This window comes from Anas acuta, chromosome 13 (assembly GCF_963932015.1).
Source record: "Anas acuta chromosome 13, bAnaAcu1.1, whole genome shotgun sequence".
In the NCBI taxonomy this organism is placed as follows: domain Eukaryota; kingdom Metazoa; phylum Chordata; class Aves; order Anseriformes; family Anatidae; genus Anas; species Anas acuta.
The window spans coordinates 5,553,954-5,572,082 of NC_088991.1; the positions used below are offsets into that span (position 1 = coordinate 5,553,954).

General features: G+C 57.8%; 1 protein-coding gene across 7 annotated transcripts; it reads right to left on the reverse strand.

Moving 5' to 3' along the window:
* Positions 1–3,346: 3,346 nt before the first annotated feature.
* AMER1 (APC membrane recruitment protein 1) lies at positions 3,347–17,326 on the reverse strand. Of its 7 annotated transcripts, none has more exons than XM_068697538.1 (4): positions 17,153–17,326; positions 9,347–12,213; positions 8,371–8,481; positions 3,347–7,592 (listed from the first exon to the last, which is right to left on the reverse strand). In XM_068697538.1, the coding sequence occupies exons 2-3, from the start codon at positions 12,117–12,119 to the stop codon at positions 8,405–8,407; spliced, it is 2,850 nt and encodes a 949-aa protein (XP_068553639.1). In that variant the 5' UTR covers positions 12,120–12,213; positions 17,153–17,326; the 3' UTR covers positions 3,347–7,592; positions 8,371–8,404. The 7 variants fall into 7 exon arrangements, with proteins under 7 accessions (XP_068553639.1, XP_068553637.1, XP_068553638.1 ...); XM_068697536.1 differs by having other exon boundaries at positions 8,751–12,213; positions 17,153–17,325; XM_068697537.1 differs by having other exon boundaries at positions 3,347–8,481; positions 17,153–17,325.
* Positions 17,327–18,129: the final 803 nt, after the last annotated feature.

The window sequence follows — 18,129 nt, forward strand, 5'->3', positions numbered from 1 at the left end:
TGAACAAAGAAAACAAAACAATAACAAAACTCATAACATCAGTGGGGGCAGGGCTGCGTCAGGGAAACTCCGGCTCGGCTGCTTTCCTTCTAGCTCAAGCTGTTTCACCACACCAAGAGAGCAAAGAAATCTTAAAAAAATTATCTCCCAGCATTTGTTTCCTCAAGTCCTGTTTTCCAAAGTCAACCTTAATCACTCCTTAATCATATTTGATGCTCCTCTGGCTTCAAGCAGCCCTTAATCCTGTCCTGGAGACTCTTCCCATATCCAGCCGGGGCTGCCACCCCTCCTGGGGCTCCATCCAGCGATCGTGTCCTCGTGTTGGCTTTTGCTCCGGGCACGCCTGGCTCATTAGCACCTAGAGGTGGCCTTGCACCAGTCTCAGATATTCCCTAAGGTGCTGGATGGCCCCACATCAGTCCTCTTCTACTCCTGGCTGGCATTTATGGGGACGACTCCGCTGTGCTGAAGAGCAGGAAGCAAACGGGCGCCTTCAGCCGCAGCAGCAGGAGCAGCAACGTCTCGCAAAGCCCCGGCATTAAAGCACGTGGGCGATCGTCTCCCCAGGATCTCCACCCAGGATCCTTCCTGCTTCGGAAGATTTATTTGATTTTTTTTCTTTTTTTTTTTTTTTTTTTTGGTAACACGGAAGCAAGAGCAGGAGGAAATACATAAAAAAACGGTGCCTGGGAGGCTGCAACCTCTGTCCTCCTTCCGCTACTTGTGTCAGCAGTGGCTCCAGCCCCTGCTCTGGGGGAAACCTGCGCTGCTTCCCCCAGCTCACACAATCCCTAAGGCTTCTTGCGACGACCTTACCCAGACGTGCCTCTGAAGGTGCAGCTGGAGCAGCAGCTTGCAGGGGGTGTCGTGACCAGCGGGCGCCCAACACCATGGGTCGGAGCAGAGGGGACAGCATCCCGCATCCCCGACCCCGCGCCTGTGCAGAAAATAAAAGGTTCTCTGCTTTAAACCATTGTAAAACTTGAAACACAAAGCGAATGCTGTGCAGGATGGCTATCTAGGTTAATATCGTGTGCATTGTGCTGATGTGCAGGGGGCTTTTTGAAACGGGGCATGATTCCTGGCTTTCCTCCCTCTCAAGGAGGAAAAAAGCCATCCCTGGAGCAGAGCCCGCAGGTCCCATGGGTGGCACGGGGATGAGCGGGTCCCTGATGCCCTCTGGTGCCGGGTGCTTTGCCCAAACCTGCTCCCTGCCCACCAGGCCGAAGGCGCAGGCTGTGGGGCTGGGAAATGAAGAGCTGCAGCTCCGGCACCCGGCAGCCCACGGCACATCCCCAGCAGCCCCGAAAAGCAGCGGGAGGGGAGCGCTTGGGGCAGCTCCCCGACACCAGGCACCGACAAACCCTCAGGTTTTGGGGCAAAGCCATCGGTGTCACAAAGCCGGCGCAGCTCAGGCCCAGCAGGGAGACACGGAAAGAGGTTTTTCTCCCCAAAACGTCTCATATGTAAAGATCTGGGCGCCCAGCACATGCAGAGCACACCGCTTTGTTTCCTTCCACCCTGTCAGCCCCTGGCTGTGCCCGTGCAGTGGCTTCCTATGCAGAGGGACCGCAGGTTGTAGGGTCACAGGCTGTAGGGTCACAGGCTGTGGGGTCACAGGCTGTGGGGTCACCGTCTGCAGCCGATACAAACCCGGGCTGTGCGGGGAGCATCGCTCCAGCCCAGGCGCTGCAATAACGGAGCTCTCCCTTAGAGGTCAGCCCAACACCAAAACCGGGCCCCAAAATCCGCAGGGCTGGAAGCGGTCCCTGCAAAGAGGAATCTGATGACAGCGGGCATTTGGGGCGGGCAAGGGGTGCTCTCCGACACCTGCAGCCCTCACCTTGCTGCCTGCGGGGGTGGTGCTGCTGAAAGCCGAGCTCTCACGCGTGCTCCCAAGCTCTGTGGGGTGGGGGACAAAGCCCCGATGCCTCCAGGGGCTGCTTTTGGGGAGCAGGACAAGCAGCAGCCCGGTCTTGTTGCTGCTGCGATATTTTGCATGCCCAAAGCAGATGGAACAGCTCAGCAGCTCCAGGCAGGTGCCGGCTCCTTCCCATGAGACGCTGCAGCCCAGTCTGTGTGTTTTGTGGTTTTTTTTTTCTTTTCCATCATAAAGCAGACCTCAGCATCATACTAAAAATAGAGAGATTAACAAATAAATCCCCAGCACGCAGCTCCCGGGGTCGGCGGCCGCTGGGGACGGCAGCAGGGCTGAGCCATGGGGATCCCACTGCTGAGCATCCCTGCTCCGTGTGCGTGGTTTTGGGGCACAGGACGAGGATGGGTGCCCCGGGACAGCAGCCTGCAGGTGCAGCCCTCAGAACAGAGACCTTAACGCAAGGGCTCGGGGGGGTAAAGAGGAAATTAAATGCGCAGCAACCCCAATCTTCAGCGGGACGCTCACCTGCGTCTCCCTTGGTGGCACAGCGTGGTTCTGTCGGGGCTTCGGAAATGGCTTTGGGAAAGAAAAGCCACCCCGCTGCCCCCACAGCCACGCTCCCTGGCTGTCCCCTGGCAGCAGCGGAGCCCCCCGCGTGCTGCCCCCAGCCTGGCAGCTCCTTTTCCGATCCCCTTTCAGACTTTCTGCCCGTGATTAAAATGAAGAATAATAATCGGAGCTCGTCCATCAGCGACAGCTGGTGCCTGCCCTCTGCTAAAGAGCTCCGCTCTGCCCGGGTATTTTTTTCCCTCCCTAAATTCAATTAGGTGTAATTAGGACTTGGCCCCATTACGGCCACGACTCCCCCGGGCCGGGCACGGGGCTGGTGGCCTCTCGCCTCCTGCTGGTCCCCCTCCCACGGGAGCTGAAATGCAGCAGAATAAATAATAATTAAATATTAAAACACAGGGGTCTGAATGACAAGCCCTCGCCCCCGATGGTTCCCAGCTGCCTCCCATGAGATGCATCGAGGACCGGGTTTCGAGCAGCTCCAGCCACTGTGCCCGCTGCAAGCCTCATGGCTGCCCGACCCCAGGAGAGCTGCCCCTGGCCCCCACAAACCCGGCACCATGTCCCCGTAGCTCTGGGGGCTTCGTTTCTCCTCGCTTGGAGCTCGTGGCTGGCTCGGGGAGGTTCAAGGCGCTCCTTCTGGAACAGGCAGCAGCCAAGGAGGGTATGAAGCAGGAGCAATGTAGGGAGGGGGGTGGCTGCTCGCTTGTATCTTCTCTCCCCCCAAATTACACCCGTTCCAGTGTGTTGTGCTCTAACACCCATCTTCTGCAGCCTTCTCCCGCTGAAAAAAGCCACTTCGCTTGCAACCAGGAGACAGGAGAGGGGAGGAGGGAGAAGAACAAGATATCACCGAGGATCAAGCAAGCCAGAAAAACACCCAAGCGAGCCCAGGCGTTCTCTAAAAATCCGAAGTTTATTCATTAGAATTCAGTGAAAGGAACATTCAGTTTAAAACACAGTCAATACATTAAAAAGTTGAAGGAACTAGTAGCAATGAGACCAGACCGGGACAAAGCCCCCCCCCCAGTCAGTCCCCTCCCAGGGGCCGGAGGGGAACCCACTGCCTCCGCCGGGCTGCCCGCAGCGCTGGGGCCAGCGGTGCCGCCAGCAGGGCTCCCTTGCAGGCAGCCACGGAGGGGGCCAGCGAGAGATGGACGTGGGCAAAGCGCTGTTGGTGAGCACTGCCGGGCTTCTCTAGGTTTCTGCGTGTTCCCTGCACCACCAGCAAGGCACCCGCAGAGGCAGCGGCAGGACGGGCGCTGCTCCCAGCAGTGGGGAGCGCGCAGCGGGGTGCCGGAGGGGCAGGAGGGGGGCTGGCCAGGCTGAAGGCCTTTTTCCTTGTCCATTTTTTGGGATCATACAGGCACGGAGAGAAGAGCCGGTACCAGGTCTGAGCTGCACTCGAGATGGGGCCCGCACAGCGAGGGGCAGAGGGAATGTGAAAGCAGCGAGGGTCAGCACGCCCCCGGAGTGTTTGCCAAGCCACCTGCCTGCCCGGCCCTGTCTGGGAATGGGGCAAAGCCATTTAAGAAAAAAAAAAAAAAAGAAGAAAAAAAAAACTAGCAGCACTCCTTTTTGTTAGGAGCTATTTAATAAAAAGACAAAAACCTGTGCAGAGCTAAACGCCTGGGATGGAACCGGCACCTCTGCCAGCGCTGGCTGTCAGGGGAAGAAGGGACAAATCTGCTCTCAGTCACAGTAATTTACTTTTTTTTTTTTTTTAGCTTTTCAGCATTTAATTTTCTTTTTGCCTGTCACTGTTTGGCATTGTTCTCTTCTGCTCAATTAATCAACGTGACCTTCTGCAGAGAAGTTCTGTCAGCCCTTACACCCCACACAGGGTTGCAAACTCTGCAGGGGCACAGACGTAGAGTCAAGCAAACAAAGCAGCATATTCATTCAACTAAAAAAAAAAAAAAAAAAAAAAAAAAAGGCAGAAAAGAACCACGTTAACTAGTGGTGTTAGGTCTTAGCTTACCAGCAGCTCTCGTTTCAATTAAGATCCCAAAATTCAAGGCAGCGTTGCTCCGGGAAGAAGCCAGGCGGGGAGGGACGCTCAGACCGCAGGGTTATTTTCAGAACGATTCTCAGACAGACACGGCCTGGGCACCCTCCTCTCCTCCAGAGAGGAACTTTGCCACCGGTTTCAAGATCATCACCGCAAACCAGCTGCCAGCATCTCCTGCCCCGCGAGGTTGTACGGGGATTTAAGAACAGCCCCGGTTTTGGACAGAGTAATTACGCACACAGAAGGGAAAGCCCCAGCTGAAATCCACGCTTTTTTTAGCTTAAAAGACAGCCGACAACACTTTCAGGGAGAAATCACCACGGTCCACAAATTCAGATTAAAAACAAAGCTAGAAAACAGGTTGACAAGTGTGACAAACCAGTATTAAAACAAAGACATCTTAGCGGCGTCCACAAAGAGAGAGTAAGTATTGGCAAGGGCCCGGCTGCTGGTTTGCAGAGCCAGGCCCTCGTATCACGTTGAGCAGCGTGGTACACAAGGGTGTGAGAAGCGAGGTGGTTTTCTTGCATTGCACAGGCAGCGGCAGCAGCAGTGACAGCAATAAATTGCTTTTTTTCTCCATCGGAACTGTAAACCACACCATTTTAAAACACAACGTACGTAAGTAAAAGAACAGTCCATAAAATCTCCCCATGAATATAAAATGCAAAACTATACAAAAATAGATAAAATCGACCGTTTTCTTGTGTGTATATAAAAAAACAAACGAACGAACAGAAGAACAAAGTCCCCAAAATGCAATACAGTTACTTGGTAGGCTGACCTGAAGGGCAGTGGTTTGCTCTGCGATAATCCACCGCTCCGAGCCAAGGCTTTCCCTGCAAGGGATGTACTCGGTTCCTTGAGGTTTGGGGGAGATTTTCCTCAACATCCCAGCAAGACAACCTGCTATCCTCACTCCTACGACTTATTTTTTGGCTCAGTAGGCTCCTTTTTCACAAAAAGCCTCAATTACTACTCTCAAACTCGGGCTCCTCGGGTAAGTCTCTGTTACACCAGGTTAAAAGGCATCGGCTCCATCCAGAGACGAGCACAACTGCTGCAGTCCTGGGTGAGAAACGGGGCTGCTTCTAGCCCAGATGGGCTCCAGGTGAGGAATTGCTTGGAAATGGTGCTCGGTACAAGGTTGGCAGTGGTGACCGAGCAAGCTCTGAGGGCATCACGGGCTGCCAGCCCCTCTGCCCTACAGGAAAGCAGCCGGAGGTCGATCCCACCCCAAATTGGCAGTGCCCGCTCCCTGTGCCACCAAACACTCCCTGTGTGGCTACAGCAAACCCAAACTATCAATTAACATCAATTAAATCAGAGAAAGGATGGAGGATCACCCTTAAAAGCTTCATTGCCAGACCTGTTCCTTCTGAAAGGGGGGTGCGAGTATTTCCCCCCTCCAGGGATTTAAGCGTTAATTTGGACACTGCAACTGTGAGAAATCTCTCCTAAATCCCTACCAGGAAGAGATCAAGGCTCAGGAGCTTGTATTTGGCACTCAAAGCGTAGTTCTTTTATAATTTCCAAGTCAAAAAGTATTGTGGGGAAGATCTGGTCCTATTTCTCCCAGAGCACACAGGTGTTGTAAGAGCAGGAGGGCGTTGGGTAACGAAACCCACTCCACGGCACTGCAAATCTACAGCCCGGGTTAGCAGAACGAGAATTCTTACTTCTTTTGGTTAATGGGGCAGAATGCTCCAATAATCCAGGAAAATGGGTTTAAAACGCTTTCTAAAATCTCCCTTGAAATCAGCAGGTGTCTGCTTCATTTAGTTCCAATCAAATCAAGAGGAGGAACCTTTGGTATGAAGTCAGATTATCAAGTCTTGCCTGTATTGCTTTCACACGTTAGTCTAGGACCTGTTGTCAGGAAGTCTTTCCACTACGTACCTACAACCAAAATAATTATTACCGAAGAGACATGCATTTGCAACTGTACATTCATTTTAGCACTGAGACACTTTCATACTTCACCAGAACTTTGGCAAAGGCTGCGTCATTTATGAGAACACTACACAACCCCCCCCCCCAACCTGCAAGATGCCTTTGGTGAAAGAAAATAAGCACTAAAAATCCAGGAAGGGGCTGCGGAAGCCGAGCCATCACCGTGAGCACCGGTTTGTGCCGTGGCATCTCTGGTGTTGCTGGCACTGCCTGCCTGCCACCCGTCCCACAGCGGTGTCAATTTGGGCTGCTCTGTCCCACGAAATCCCTTTTGGTAACAGAGGAGTGCGCAGAGGACAGGAAAACGTGGCACAGCGCGTTCCCACAGCACCTCCCCGAGGAGGTGGGGGTACAGAAATACTGAAAAGTGAAGGTTTAGTCCCACAGATGCGCAGACAGCTCTGCTCTAGCCTCAGGAGGCTGGGGAAAACAAGAAAAAAAATCATACAGAAATGCAACTGCCAAAAATCAAAGCCTGGCTTTGAATTTTGAAGAATTTGCCGTTCCCTGCTCCTTCGTGGATGCACAGGGACAGGGGTAAGAAGCCTCGTCCCAAGAAGGAGCAACAGGACTTGGCTTTGCTTGGGCACGCAGCACAAAGCAACTGGTGGTACCTCGGTGCTGCTCGTGCTCCAAGCAGGTCGGTCAGCGGGAGGCACGAACAGCAGGACCTGGAGGAGGGGAACGCTGGGGTATTGCCAGCTGGGGATCATTTTTTTTTAATGCTAAAAGCTCTGCTGTGAAAAGAAGCAGGAAAGGGGCAAGGCGGGGAAGGAAAAAATAAAAAAAGCGATCTGAAACTGAATTAAGATCAGGCTCCAGAAGTTGGACAGAAGCAGGAAGAGGCTTCGTAAGTCACAGAAGGCGAGGTTTGGGCCACAGACAGCAGTGTTTAGGATCACCCAGGACACCGGAGAGTCCTTGAGGAGAGACAGGAGCTCTGCTCCAGCAGCCTCAAAGTGTTCCCAGGAGCTCACAGCCTCAGCACAGAGCCTGCCTCCCTCGCTCACGTCCCTTCTCCACGCTCGTTGAAAGAGGAAAACCAAACCAAACAAAAACCTGCAGCACCCTCCAAGCTTTTTTGTTCCCTCCAGTTAGGAGGAAGAAGTCGCGAAGCCTAATTTAGGCTGTGTTAAATCCTGTATCCCAATTAACAGAATACTGTCCCCGCGTGAGTTTCTGCAAAGAAAACAAAAAACACAAAGTGAAAAACCCACAGAACTTCCTTCTGAAGAAAGTAACAGCACCGGCAGCTTCGCAGCTACAGGCACGATGCAAATTGAGCTTATTTCAAAGAATTCCTACATGTGCCCGTGGCCTGGGAGAGCCTGGGAATGTGGGACAAAGCACGGGAAATGCTTCACTTGGAAATTACGCACCACAAAGACAGACCACGACAGATAAAACGGGGCTGAAGTTTTGTTCTGGAAAGGGAATCCATCAAGAGGACACCTCTCCGGGTGCTGTATTTTTGAGCAAATTAAAGCTAGAGCTGAAAAATGTTATCAGCACGCACACAAAAGCCCCTGCTTTCCTTTTGGGCAGGAAAAAAAAAACTGTTACGGCAACGTTCCCCTGAATCGCCTCCTTCCCTTGCTCTCAAAATAACCTGCATCCTTCCTCTGGGGTCCCCAAATCACGATCAAGGTGGAAGACATTAAAAGTCTCCGAAACAAAACGTTTCACTGAGAAGAGGAAGAAAAAAAAACAGTTTCTTCTGAAAGCTTCCCCGAGACTTGCTCCCCTGGCTCCGTCCCGAAGCGGGGGCTTCAGGAAGGTTCCCGAAAGCTGCCTGGCCCCAAAACCCCCCCCAGCAGGGAGACGTGACCCCAAACAACCAACGCCCGAAGCGAGGGCGCAGGGCAGCAACGCTCCCTGCTCCTCCCAAACATCAAATCCTCCAATCCTTCCTTTGGAGGTGGCGGTGCCCCTCGAGCTGAACCTGCCGAGAACAAACCTTGCCGTGCTGGAAAAGGGTCCGTTTCCAGAATTTATTCTAGCAGCACTGGGGCCGGGCACTGGGGCCGCGTTTTGCATTGTGTATTGTAGTCGGGAGTGGTGGCTCGCGCTGGGAAAAAAAAAAAAAACAAACCAAAAGTGCCTCAGTGTTAATCCATGAATCCAGGAGGTTGCTCTACATCAAACCGGAGTGCCCACAGCAGCGCGGAGCGGCGCTCACTGCAGCTGCAGGAGTTCATCTTTGTTGGCCCAGTCGGACATTAAAGTCGCTCATTAAAGTCACTCGTTAGCGTTCACTTTCTCCCTCCCCCTGCCCCCCCTTTGAACCCTTTCCCCCTCCCCCCGGCTGCCCAGGAGGAGCTATTTGGCTCCCGTTACATTCAGCGAAGGGTTCGGGCAGCCGGCGGGCAGCGCGCTGCCCTGCGTGGCTCTCCCTTTCAGCAGCTCTTGGCCGGCGCTCCCGCAGCGCTCCGCGAAGCAGGAGGGGTTTTTTAAGGTTTCGGTGCTGTCGTCGTGAAATTGGGGCACCCCCTGGGCCACGCCGACGGGTTTGCACTTGGCTGGTTTCTCCGGGGACTGAGCGAAGCCGAAGCTCGGCGGCGGCGGCTCCGGCTCGCCCAGGGGTAAGACGCGGGCGAGCTTTTTGGCCGCCACTTCTCCGTGGTGGTACCTGTAGGCACCGGGCGCCTCCAGGGGCTGCCTCGTGTCGGCCTGCAGAGGTAAATTGGACGGCCTGACCAGCTGCCTGTCCGGCTCCGGCTCCTGGGGCCGCCTCTCCAGAGCCTCCCTGGCGCTGCCGCGGGAAAGGGACAGGAAGGGGGAGTCGGCGTGGGGCTGCTCAGACGGCTCCCAGCCGCTCTCCAACCCAGCAGCCGGAGCAAAGCCCCAGCGTTTCGCCCCCCCGGCAGCCAGCTCGGCGTCGTACTGCAGGTGCTGCAAGCCCGGCCAGCCCAGCACACCGTCGGCCTCCCCACCTGCAGGAGCAGCCAGCTCGGCGTCCTCTTTGCTCCTTCTCGCACCGTCCGAGTCCTTTTTGTCCCGTTTAGACCAGAGCTGGCAAGGCTTAAGGCCGTTCTTGGACACCTGCAGGTCGGCAAGCTCGAACTCGAGGCTCTCCGTGTCCAGGGACCTGCTCCTCCTGTTGACGGAGAGCGGCGCTGGCATGGCCGGGCTGAGCCCGTGCAGGCGCAGGTGGCGGGGGAGGCTGGCGACACCCCAGTTGCAGCTCTGGAAGGAGCCCTGGGGGTACCCGGGGAACATTCTCTCGTCACATTCAGCGAACGACTCTTTCTGCATGTAGCTGTCGTCGAAGGCCTCGAAGGACGCGGCGATGTCCTCGTCGGCGTTCATCTCCAGGTGCTGCTCGCACTCGCCTTCCCCTTCCTGCTCCACGTCCACGATGTCGAAGGTGACCATGGTGGGGAGGACGGGGAGGTTCTGCGTGAAGGAGGAGCCGGAGTCGGAGCTGCCCAGGCTCTCCGAGAGGCTGGAGAAGAGGGTCCCGCTGCTGGTGAACTCCACGAGCGCTTGCGAGAAGCTCACGGCGTGCTCGGGCTCACGCTCGCCATCGGCCTGGGGCTCCCCGGGGGCGGCCTCAGCCCCGTCGCGGCGGTCACTCTGCGAGCAGCTCTCGCGCTCCTGGGGCCTGTAGCCGGGGAACGGCCCCGTTTTGGATGGGGCCACGTGGACGGACCCCCCGAACAACGCCCGGTCCGGGTCGGGATCGAACCCTGGGTTGTTCTTCATGAGCTGAATAAGGCAACTTCCTTGGGCTTTTTGGCTGTTGTAACAGTTCTCTGGACACAAAGGCCCTGGAAAGTCCCTCCACTCCGGGTTTTCACCTCTCGCCCCCGAAACCCCGCTACTCACGCTCCTGTTTGGAGCTTGAGAGGCAATCTGCTCACTACCAAGGCCACTCTGATTTTTGCCAATCGAGTTGGCTGCTCTGGTTTTACATTCAAGGTACTGCTTTTCCCGGGGAGCATCGAGCCGCTTCAGGACCGGTTCCCTCTGCAGCTCCCAGTAGAGCAGCTCCTTCTGGATGGCAGCCAGCCGCTCCTCCTCCGTTTCCATAACGCCCATCTTCCGATCCATCATCTGGAGCAAGCCCTTCTCAGCAGGGAGACAGAAGTCCAAGAAGTAGCTGAAGATCTCCGGGCGAGACACTTTGCTCTCGAACAGGGGCTCCTCCCCGTGCGAGGGGCTCAGCAGCGCGTCGTCCGGCTCGTAGAACTCGTAGAGCGCGTCGCCGCTGTAGCTGTCCCTGGGCAGGCGCTCCTTCTTCATCTCACAAAGCCCATCCCCGCCTTCGTCCTCCGGCCCCGGCGTGGTGGAGTCGTAGTACCCCTCGTCGCTGTTGGGTGCGGACTCCTGCTGGTCGCTCTGCGGCGTCAGGAGCTCGACGAGGGCTTCTGCCTCCTGCAAACCACGCGCCTCCAGCTCGCCGCTCGCCGCCTGCGCGTCGTGGCCGCTCCCGGCAGGCGGCAGCTGGGCTTCGTAGCCCCCGTCCCCCTCGGTGGCGCTGTCCCACATCTGCTGGAGGTATTCCTCTGCCTCCTCCGGCATGGCCATCTCCTCCCCGCCGCCCTGGTAGGTGACGAGGCAGGAGCTGCGTTTCGCAGCGTCTCTGCTGCGCTCCACGGAGATGGTGCTCTCGGCGATGCTGAGGATGTCGGGCTCGGCAATGATGTCCCCGCAGCCCGTGAGGGAATCGAAGCTCTTCAGGGAGGTGACGTCTCCAAAGATGAGGCTCAGCTGGTCCCCGGAGTGCAGCGAGGGAGGGTCGTTGTCTGCCAAGTCGGGGTGCAGGGCCACGGGGAGGTGGCTGTACTCAGACTCCGCACAGACGGCGGCGGCCGCCTCCGATTTTGCATCCAGGGCGTCCCGGTCCCCCGGCATCGCCACCCCATCACCCTCGGGGCTGCCCTGCTCAGCCCCCAGCCACTCTGGCTCAGCAGCCTCCCCGGAGTTGGTGGTGGTGCCGACCGAGCAGTTATCCTCCGAGCTCCCCGGGCAGGCGGCAGCGAGGGGCACAGACCCAGGTCCCCTTTCCTCTGTGGCTCCTTGGGTTTCCGTTCCCGTGCCTCGAGCTTTGTTGGCCTCCTCGGAGCCCCCAGCCCACTCGGGGAGCTCTGCTTTCTCACACTCAGCCACCTTGCTCTTGCGGTGACGCCGGATGCTGTTCAGCAGCCCCTTCAGGCCTTTTTTCGGCCTGGGGAAGGTTGACTTGTCTCCAGAGGGCTTCTTCTCACAGCCCTCGCTGCTCCCTGGCGGAGAGCCGTCCTGCCTGCCAAAATCGAACCTGACGCTGGTGTCTATGGCCACGTGGACGCTTTGGGAGCTCGGCAGCGGGCAAGGATGCGAGTCCTTGCTTCCATCCGAAGGGCTTTCCAGCTGCACCCTGCTGCCCTCGTCGTACACAGCGCCGCTGATCCCATCGTGGGTCTTACTTTTACTGAGCCCCTTTTTCGAGGCTCCTTTCCCCTGGCCTTTGTTCCTGCCGCTGAAGAAGCTGGGCAGCGTGCAGATGCTCCTCTTTCCTCCAAACAGCTTGAAAGCAGTTTTCTTCAGCTTGCCGGGGGGGGCCTGGGGCTGCTGCTGCTGCTCCACGGCCGCCACCGAGGCGTCGCTGCGCTGGGACAGCCGCTCGCCGTTCTCCTCGGGCTGCTGCTCGCTGCCCTTGCGCTGCCGGCACGCGGCGGACTGGGACCTGCTCCCGGCCGGCTCCTCGGCGCACGCTGCTTCCATGGCAGCTGCTGGGCTGGCGTCGGTCTAGCTGGAAGCGAGGACTCGGGCGGCAGAGCCTTCCTCCGGGCACGCGGGCTGAAGCATCGTGGCTGACCTAAAGCAAAGAGAGAAGAGAGAGGAGGTGAGGTGAGGCAGGGGGTGGCGCGGAGTCGCTTGCAGCGCTGTAACGAGGCGAGGGGCTTCGTCCCCGTCTGGAACCGGCGCTGCAAAAGCCTCCCGAGTTAGTTACTGGGCTTTCTTTTCCCCTCCCTCTCACCAGATTTCAGTTGTTTTTAAAATCATCTGTCAAGCACGGAAGAATTGCATTAAAACCATTCATTACCAACCACCCCGATCAGATTATCTCAGCAGCAGGGAGAGAGGTTTTAAACTTTCAGCCTAGATTGATGTCAATAACTGAGAAATAAAATAACGTTTCTTTCCCGGAGTTGGGATGGGAGAGAACAAATCCAATGAAGCTCGTAACGCGCTGCTGAGCCGCTCTACCTGAGGCTTAGCCCTGCCTGGTACCAGGCTGGGAAAGCTTCCCACGGGCTTTGCCCAGAGATCCCAAATCAGAAATACGCCCGGACGATGGCTCCTGGAGCTCAACAGCAAACCCACCACCTCAGAGCTTCTCTCGAGCCTTGGGAGCCTGCACAGAGAGTATCACAACATCTGTTTGCCTCCGTAATTAACGAGAGCCCTGGTGATTCGAGGCCTCTGGGGCCTTCCCAGAGCATCCCAGGGGGGTTGTGGCACTGTTCTAGCTCTGACAAAGCGCTTCTGGACTCCTGGACGCTTCCCAAACCTTGCTGGACCAACTGCGGGCTTTCTCTGGAGCCTCCCCAGAGCTGCTCTGCAGAGATCTCCTTAGACAGGACTGAAAGACAACAGCACGCACACGTGTATATGCACAGATTGTTTAAGAAGTGGCAGAACAATGAAACAGGAACGAGATTTCACTGACTCGATTTGGAAACAAACTCGCTCTGACACAATGGACGCGCGCTGCCGCGACCGCACAGCTCGTTAGGGTCGCTCGCAAAATGAAGGCACCGAGGGCAAAACCCCAAACCTGTAGTCAGGGTTAAGAGCAAAACCAAGCAAATCCCAATAAAAGACGGCGCTTGTCCTGTCCTCAGCTTCCTGGGGTGGCCAAGAGGGACAGGGGGAGCTGGGCAAGGTGCAGCTTTCTGCCCCGGGCCCTCCACCCGCTGGGCTCTCCTAACTCTGTAAGGCCACAGACGTGCCCGGCCACCTCAACCTTCAGCAGCAAAGGAGGAGGAAAGCAGCCCAGCCTGCCCCTAAAAGCTTCGGGAAAACAGCCCTGACTGATCCCCCCAACACACTGAGGGGCTGAGGCCGCTCTCCTCCACGGGGGCTGGCGCTGCCTGCGGTGAGCAGGCGGCTAAATCCTGCCTGGTGTCACAGCAGAGATTAGCTGGGGAGCCCCTGAAAGCCATCGGGGCACTGTAGGGACGAGTCCTGAGCACAAGAAGCCAGGAATCCCCCCTCCTACAGGCAGGCGCACGGGGCCGGCACAGCTGCTGGCACGGGAGGTGTGCACCCGAGCACGAGCAATTAATTCCCGCAGGCACAAGGCAAGGACGAGCTCCGATCAATTAATTCTCAGCAAGGGAACAGGAGCGTCCTGGTGCTACAGACAGGGAAAGGGGAATTAAGGGACTTACCCGCGTCCCGGGGGAGGCTGCCCTGCTGCCAGGATTAGGAGGCAGAGGCACCCCCAGCCGGAGAGCGGATTTCTATAATCCGGGAGAGCCGCTCGAGCACCGCTGGGAGGTTTTGTGACAGATGCAGCACCTCCTCTCCGTAACCCGGGGGCTGCTTTTGCTGCAGCTGCTGTTAGGGACAGCCCGGGGCTGGCCCAGCTCTGCAGCACGCCCGGGGAGCCATCGGGGCAGGCTGCTCCCGGGACCTTTCCAGAAGCGCGCTTGTGCTCCAGCTCCGGAGTTAAAGAACAAAAAATCTGAGCAAGAACCACCCAGCCCAGCCCCGGCTGGAATTCACCAGATCCTGACCGAGCCCGCAGACAAAAGAGATCCTTCCACGGACCTCGGGAGCATCTGGGCTGAGGCAGCAGGAACTCAGCTGCAGGCACCCACGGTGGGAGAGCTCTTCCCCGGGCTCCTTGCTGCTGCTGCGTGACCCCACAAACCAAGGGTTCCTCCGGGCCTGTCCCAAGAACCAGAAGCCCCAAGAACTGGAAACTGCCTTCCATTTTCCAAAGTATTTCACTCGTGGCCATTTTATATCTACTTCAGCTTAGGCGCCTTTTCCCTTTTGCCGTGCTTACCCCGCAGCACGCTTACCCCTAAAGCAGATTCCCGGTTCTGCGGCCGAGCGAGCCCTCCCATGCGGCGTGCCCCGTACCCCCCGAGCCACCCCACAGCCTTTTCCGTGCCCACGATGACAGAAATTAAATCCTCCCTGAACACAGGCTGCAAGAATAGAGGCGAGGGCCGGCATCTGAGCTGCACCACACACTCGGCAGCTCCCCCATGTGCTCCCAACAGAGCCCTGAACCCTCATGGAGGTGCCCCACGGTGCCAGCAGCAGCACGGCCCCGATCCTTCTGCAAATCGCCCCCAGGAGCTCCTCTCAGCTAAAATTTCGTGGATGCTGCTCGCAGACAAGCAGCAGCCCTCCCTTCCCACGATGCCCCGTTTGCAGGCACATCAGCGCCGCAGCGCCCCGATCCCCAAACAAGCTGCTGCATAAACGCTTTTCGTTACAGTAAGAGCAGCAGGCGATGGAAATCGTTTTGTTGGAAGGCTGCGTGCTAATGTCATTCTGTCTAAGAGACAAAGACGACTCGAGCACTTCAAAGTTTCAGTCCCGAGGCCTGATTTACCAGGAGCTTGATAGTTGTGAAACTCCTTTAGTCGGAGCTGTGATTTCCTTCAGTTGTTTTTTTTTTTTTTTCCCTAATTACACGACGCGAAGCACCACGTGGGCAGATATCTACAGGTTCAGGAGCGCCTGGCGCCGGTGCTGCTTATCCCCAGACCTACTGGTGTAACCGCATCCACAGCGGGCAAGCGCTGACCCTTTACCCCACCTGGGTGTAATCAGCGTGCCATATTTACATGCTTATGGAGACAGCCGGGGTCCTGGGGCAAGGAAAACCCTACAGCGTAGGCAGACACGCTGCACTTAGGCAGCAGCACCTCGTGTTTATGGCGATAGCTGGTGTGCCAGAGAAGGTCCCGAGATGCTGGTGCTGACTCAGAACGAGCTCCACAATTTGCATTTGCCACCAACCTCAGCTTTCCCCTGCTCGGAGCTCCTGCCTCCCCTTTTGTAAAAGGGGATCCTTTTGTGTTTCATCGCGTTTTAACATCAGGCAGGTGGGTTTGGAGCACGCCGACACAGATGGGTAAATAAAGAAAGAGACGCGCCGGGGAGCAAACAGCACCTAGCACACCCCGCATGGCCCTGCCACCGAAGATGCTCGGCAGCAGCCGAAAATCAGCCCCAAACCTGAGAAATGAGTCGGGTCACACAACACCGATGCCTGAGGAACAACCTGCTGCACCACCAAGCACAGAGGCACCGCAGCCTGCCCGCTGCAGGACCTCGGTCCCAAGCAGAGCCGACCCGGAGCAGCGCAGCGACGGCAGGCACGGACCTCGGGGTAAGGCAGGATCGCAGCGCCTTCCCCTCGCACCGAGATCACAGCCACCGCAACTGCGAGTAGTAACCACATGAAAAAAAAAATCGCGAGCGAATGCTTTTCCGAGCCGGGTGTAAGTTTAACAGCTCTGCCTGAGGAGCTCGTGACGCCTCCACGAAGTCTGGAGCTGAATGGGAAGGCGGCTCCCTCCCACGGAGGCATTCCCCTGCCTCTCCCCACTCAGCCCCGGCGCGTGGCTGTTTGGGTGCCTCGCTCCACGCACGGCTCGTCTCGGCACCTCATAGCGGCTTTTTGGGTGCGAACAACGGCATCCAGGTAGGGAAGGTCACAATGAACTTACGGAGAAGAGGGACTTCAGACAAAAACGTGCGGTCACCCAGCCTTTGGGGGAAGACGGAGCGCATCGAGGGGCTCAAGCAGCTCACCGTGAACCTGAACGCCGACGCTGCGTGGCAGATCCCATCCTGCCCCGGCCAGAGCGAGCACCAGCAGAAACCCGAGCCAGAAGGCAGCGCGGGTATTTTGGTCTACCAGAAAAACACACGTGAGAAGTCAGCTTTCCACTCGTGGCTGAATTTGTGCAAAGCAGGACCCCGGCGGTTACCGGTCAGGCCTCAACGGTTGGGGACGAGAAGCACGGCCAAGAACCTGGGGCCACATCCAACACCAGAACAAATCCGGCCAAAAAAGCCTCGTCCAAACTCGCCCTGAAGACCTCGGGGTCTCAGCAGGGAAAGAAACCCAGAGCCACGAGCCGGGCTGCTGGGACCCTGCTGCCCCCGAGAGCCAACAACCACGCCGGTGGGCTCGCCACCAGCGTCGGAAAGCGGGGGGGACGCGAATCCTGCTGGGGGTGACCGGGCTGTGGGGTGACACCTCTGTGGGGTGCCACCTCCATGGGGTGCCACCTCTGTGGGGTGACAGCTCTGTGGGGTGTCACCCATGGCAGCCCCCCTGGAGACGGAGGGGATGAAGGCATGGGGGCTGCAGGGGGCTCAGCTCAGCCTGCCCCCCTCAGCAGCCCAGCCTCACCTCTCCTCTCCTCACCTCTCCTCTCCTGTCGCCCCCGAGCCCTTCCCCAGCCCCTCGCCCCCTTCCCCGCACCCCCTGGGGGGTCGGAGCCCTCCTCGCCCCCTTCACCCGGGCAACCCCACGCCCTCAGCTCCCCGCTCCACACCCGGACCCAGCCCCGCTCCGAGAAGGAAACCAATAAAAAAAATAATCAAAAAAAATCACGAAATCGATCAAAACCAACCCCGAGCGCGGCCGCCACCCCCGTGGAGAGGAGGTGGGGAGGGTGGGGGGGGGACCGCGGCCCGCTGCGGCGGGGCGAGCCGGGGCCTTGCGTGGCGGCCGCCGCCGCAACAAAGGCAGGGCCCCGCCGCACCGCCCTTACCGGCTGCTGGGCCCCGGCCGCGGCTCGGCCCGGAGGAGGAGGAGGAGGAGGAGGAGGAAGCACGGCCCGGCCCTGCCGTGCCCGCCGCCGGGGAGGCGCCAGCCGAGGAGGGAGGGACGGGGGCGGAGTGGGGCGGGCGCTGCGGGCTCGGGGTTGGGGAGGGGACCCGAGGGGCTCCGAAGGTTTCTGCAGCCGGGGACACCTCCTTGGAGCCAGAGGCCAAAATCCCCGTTAAATTAATGTGGGTTGTGCTGGGGGGTCCCCACCCTCTCTCCCTTCTGATGAGCACCCTGGGTTTTTACTGAATGTGGTAAAAACCCTCTCCCACACGAGGGACAAGCACCAGGCTGAGCCTCCCACCCTCAGCCAGAGGGGGAGGATCCTGCCCCCTGCCAGCCCGGCCCCCATGAGCCAGAAATTCAGGGAGATGCCTTCAGAAAGGGGATAGCAACAGCTAGGATGAGGGAGCACAGCAAGAGCGGCTCCAAAAACTCCTCCTGATCACAAAGCATCCAGTAATTAATAAATGTGTGCAGCTGGCATTAGGGCCACCAGCTGGTACTTGCTTAGTGTGATTACTCTGAAAATGAAGTTTTTCATCCATTCAAGCATTAGCTGGTTTGATTTCCATCCCAGGTCAGCAGGGCCTGTGAGGCAGGAGCCGCTTCCACCTGCCTGCTGGCCCAGGCACGATGCAGGGGGGTGTCATCCCCAAAAAAACATCCTCCAAAACCCCAGGGACAGCTCAAACCCGTTCATAGCACCTGCTGGGTGCCCTGACACAGCTACACCAGCACACCCAGCAGGAGGCAGAGCTAAATACCCCTGCCTTGGAGGTCAAGGGCAGCCGACCCTCCTGCTGCCCCGATCCCCAGCCCTGTGCCCGCAGGCCTGCCCTGGGAGCAGGCAGGAGGGCTTTGCTTTTGGATCCCCTGGCAGTGGTGGACGTGAAGAGGGCACAGAGCACTCAGCTCTCC

Coding starts and splice junctions, on each gene's coding strand:
- AMER1 (XM_068697536.1), bottom strand. CDS start 12,119: ATGGAAGCAGCGTGCGCCGAGGAGCCGGCCGGGAGCAGGTCCCAGTCC. Junction 8,482..8,750: donor GCCCGAACCCTTCGCTGAAT/GTAACGGGAGCC, acceptor TTTTTTTCCCAG/CGCGAGCCACCACTCCCGAC.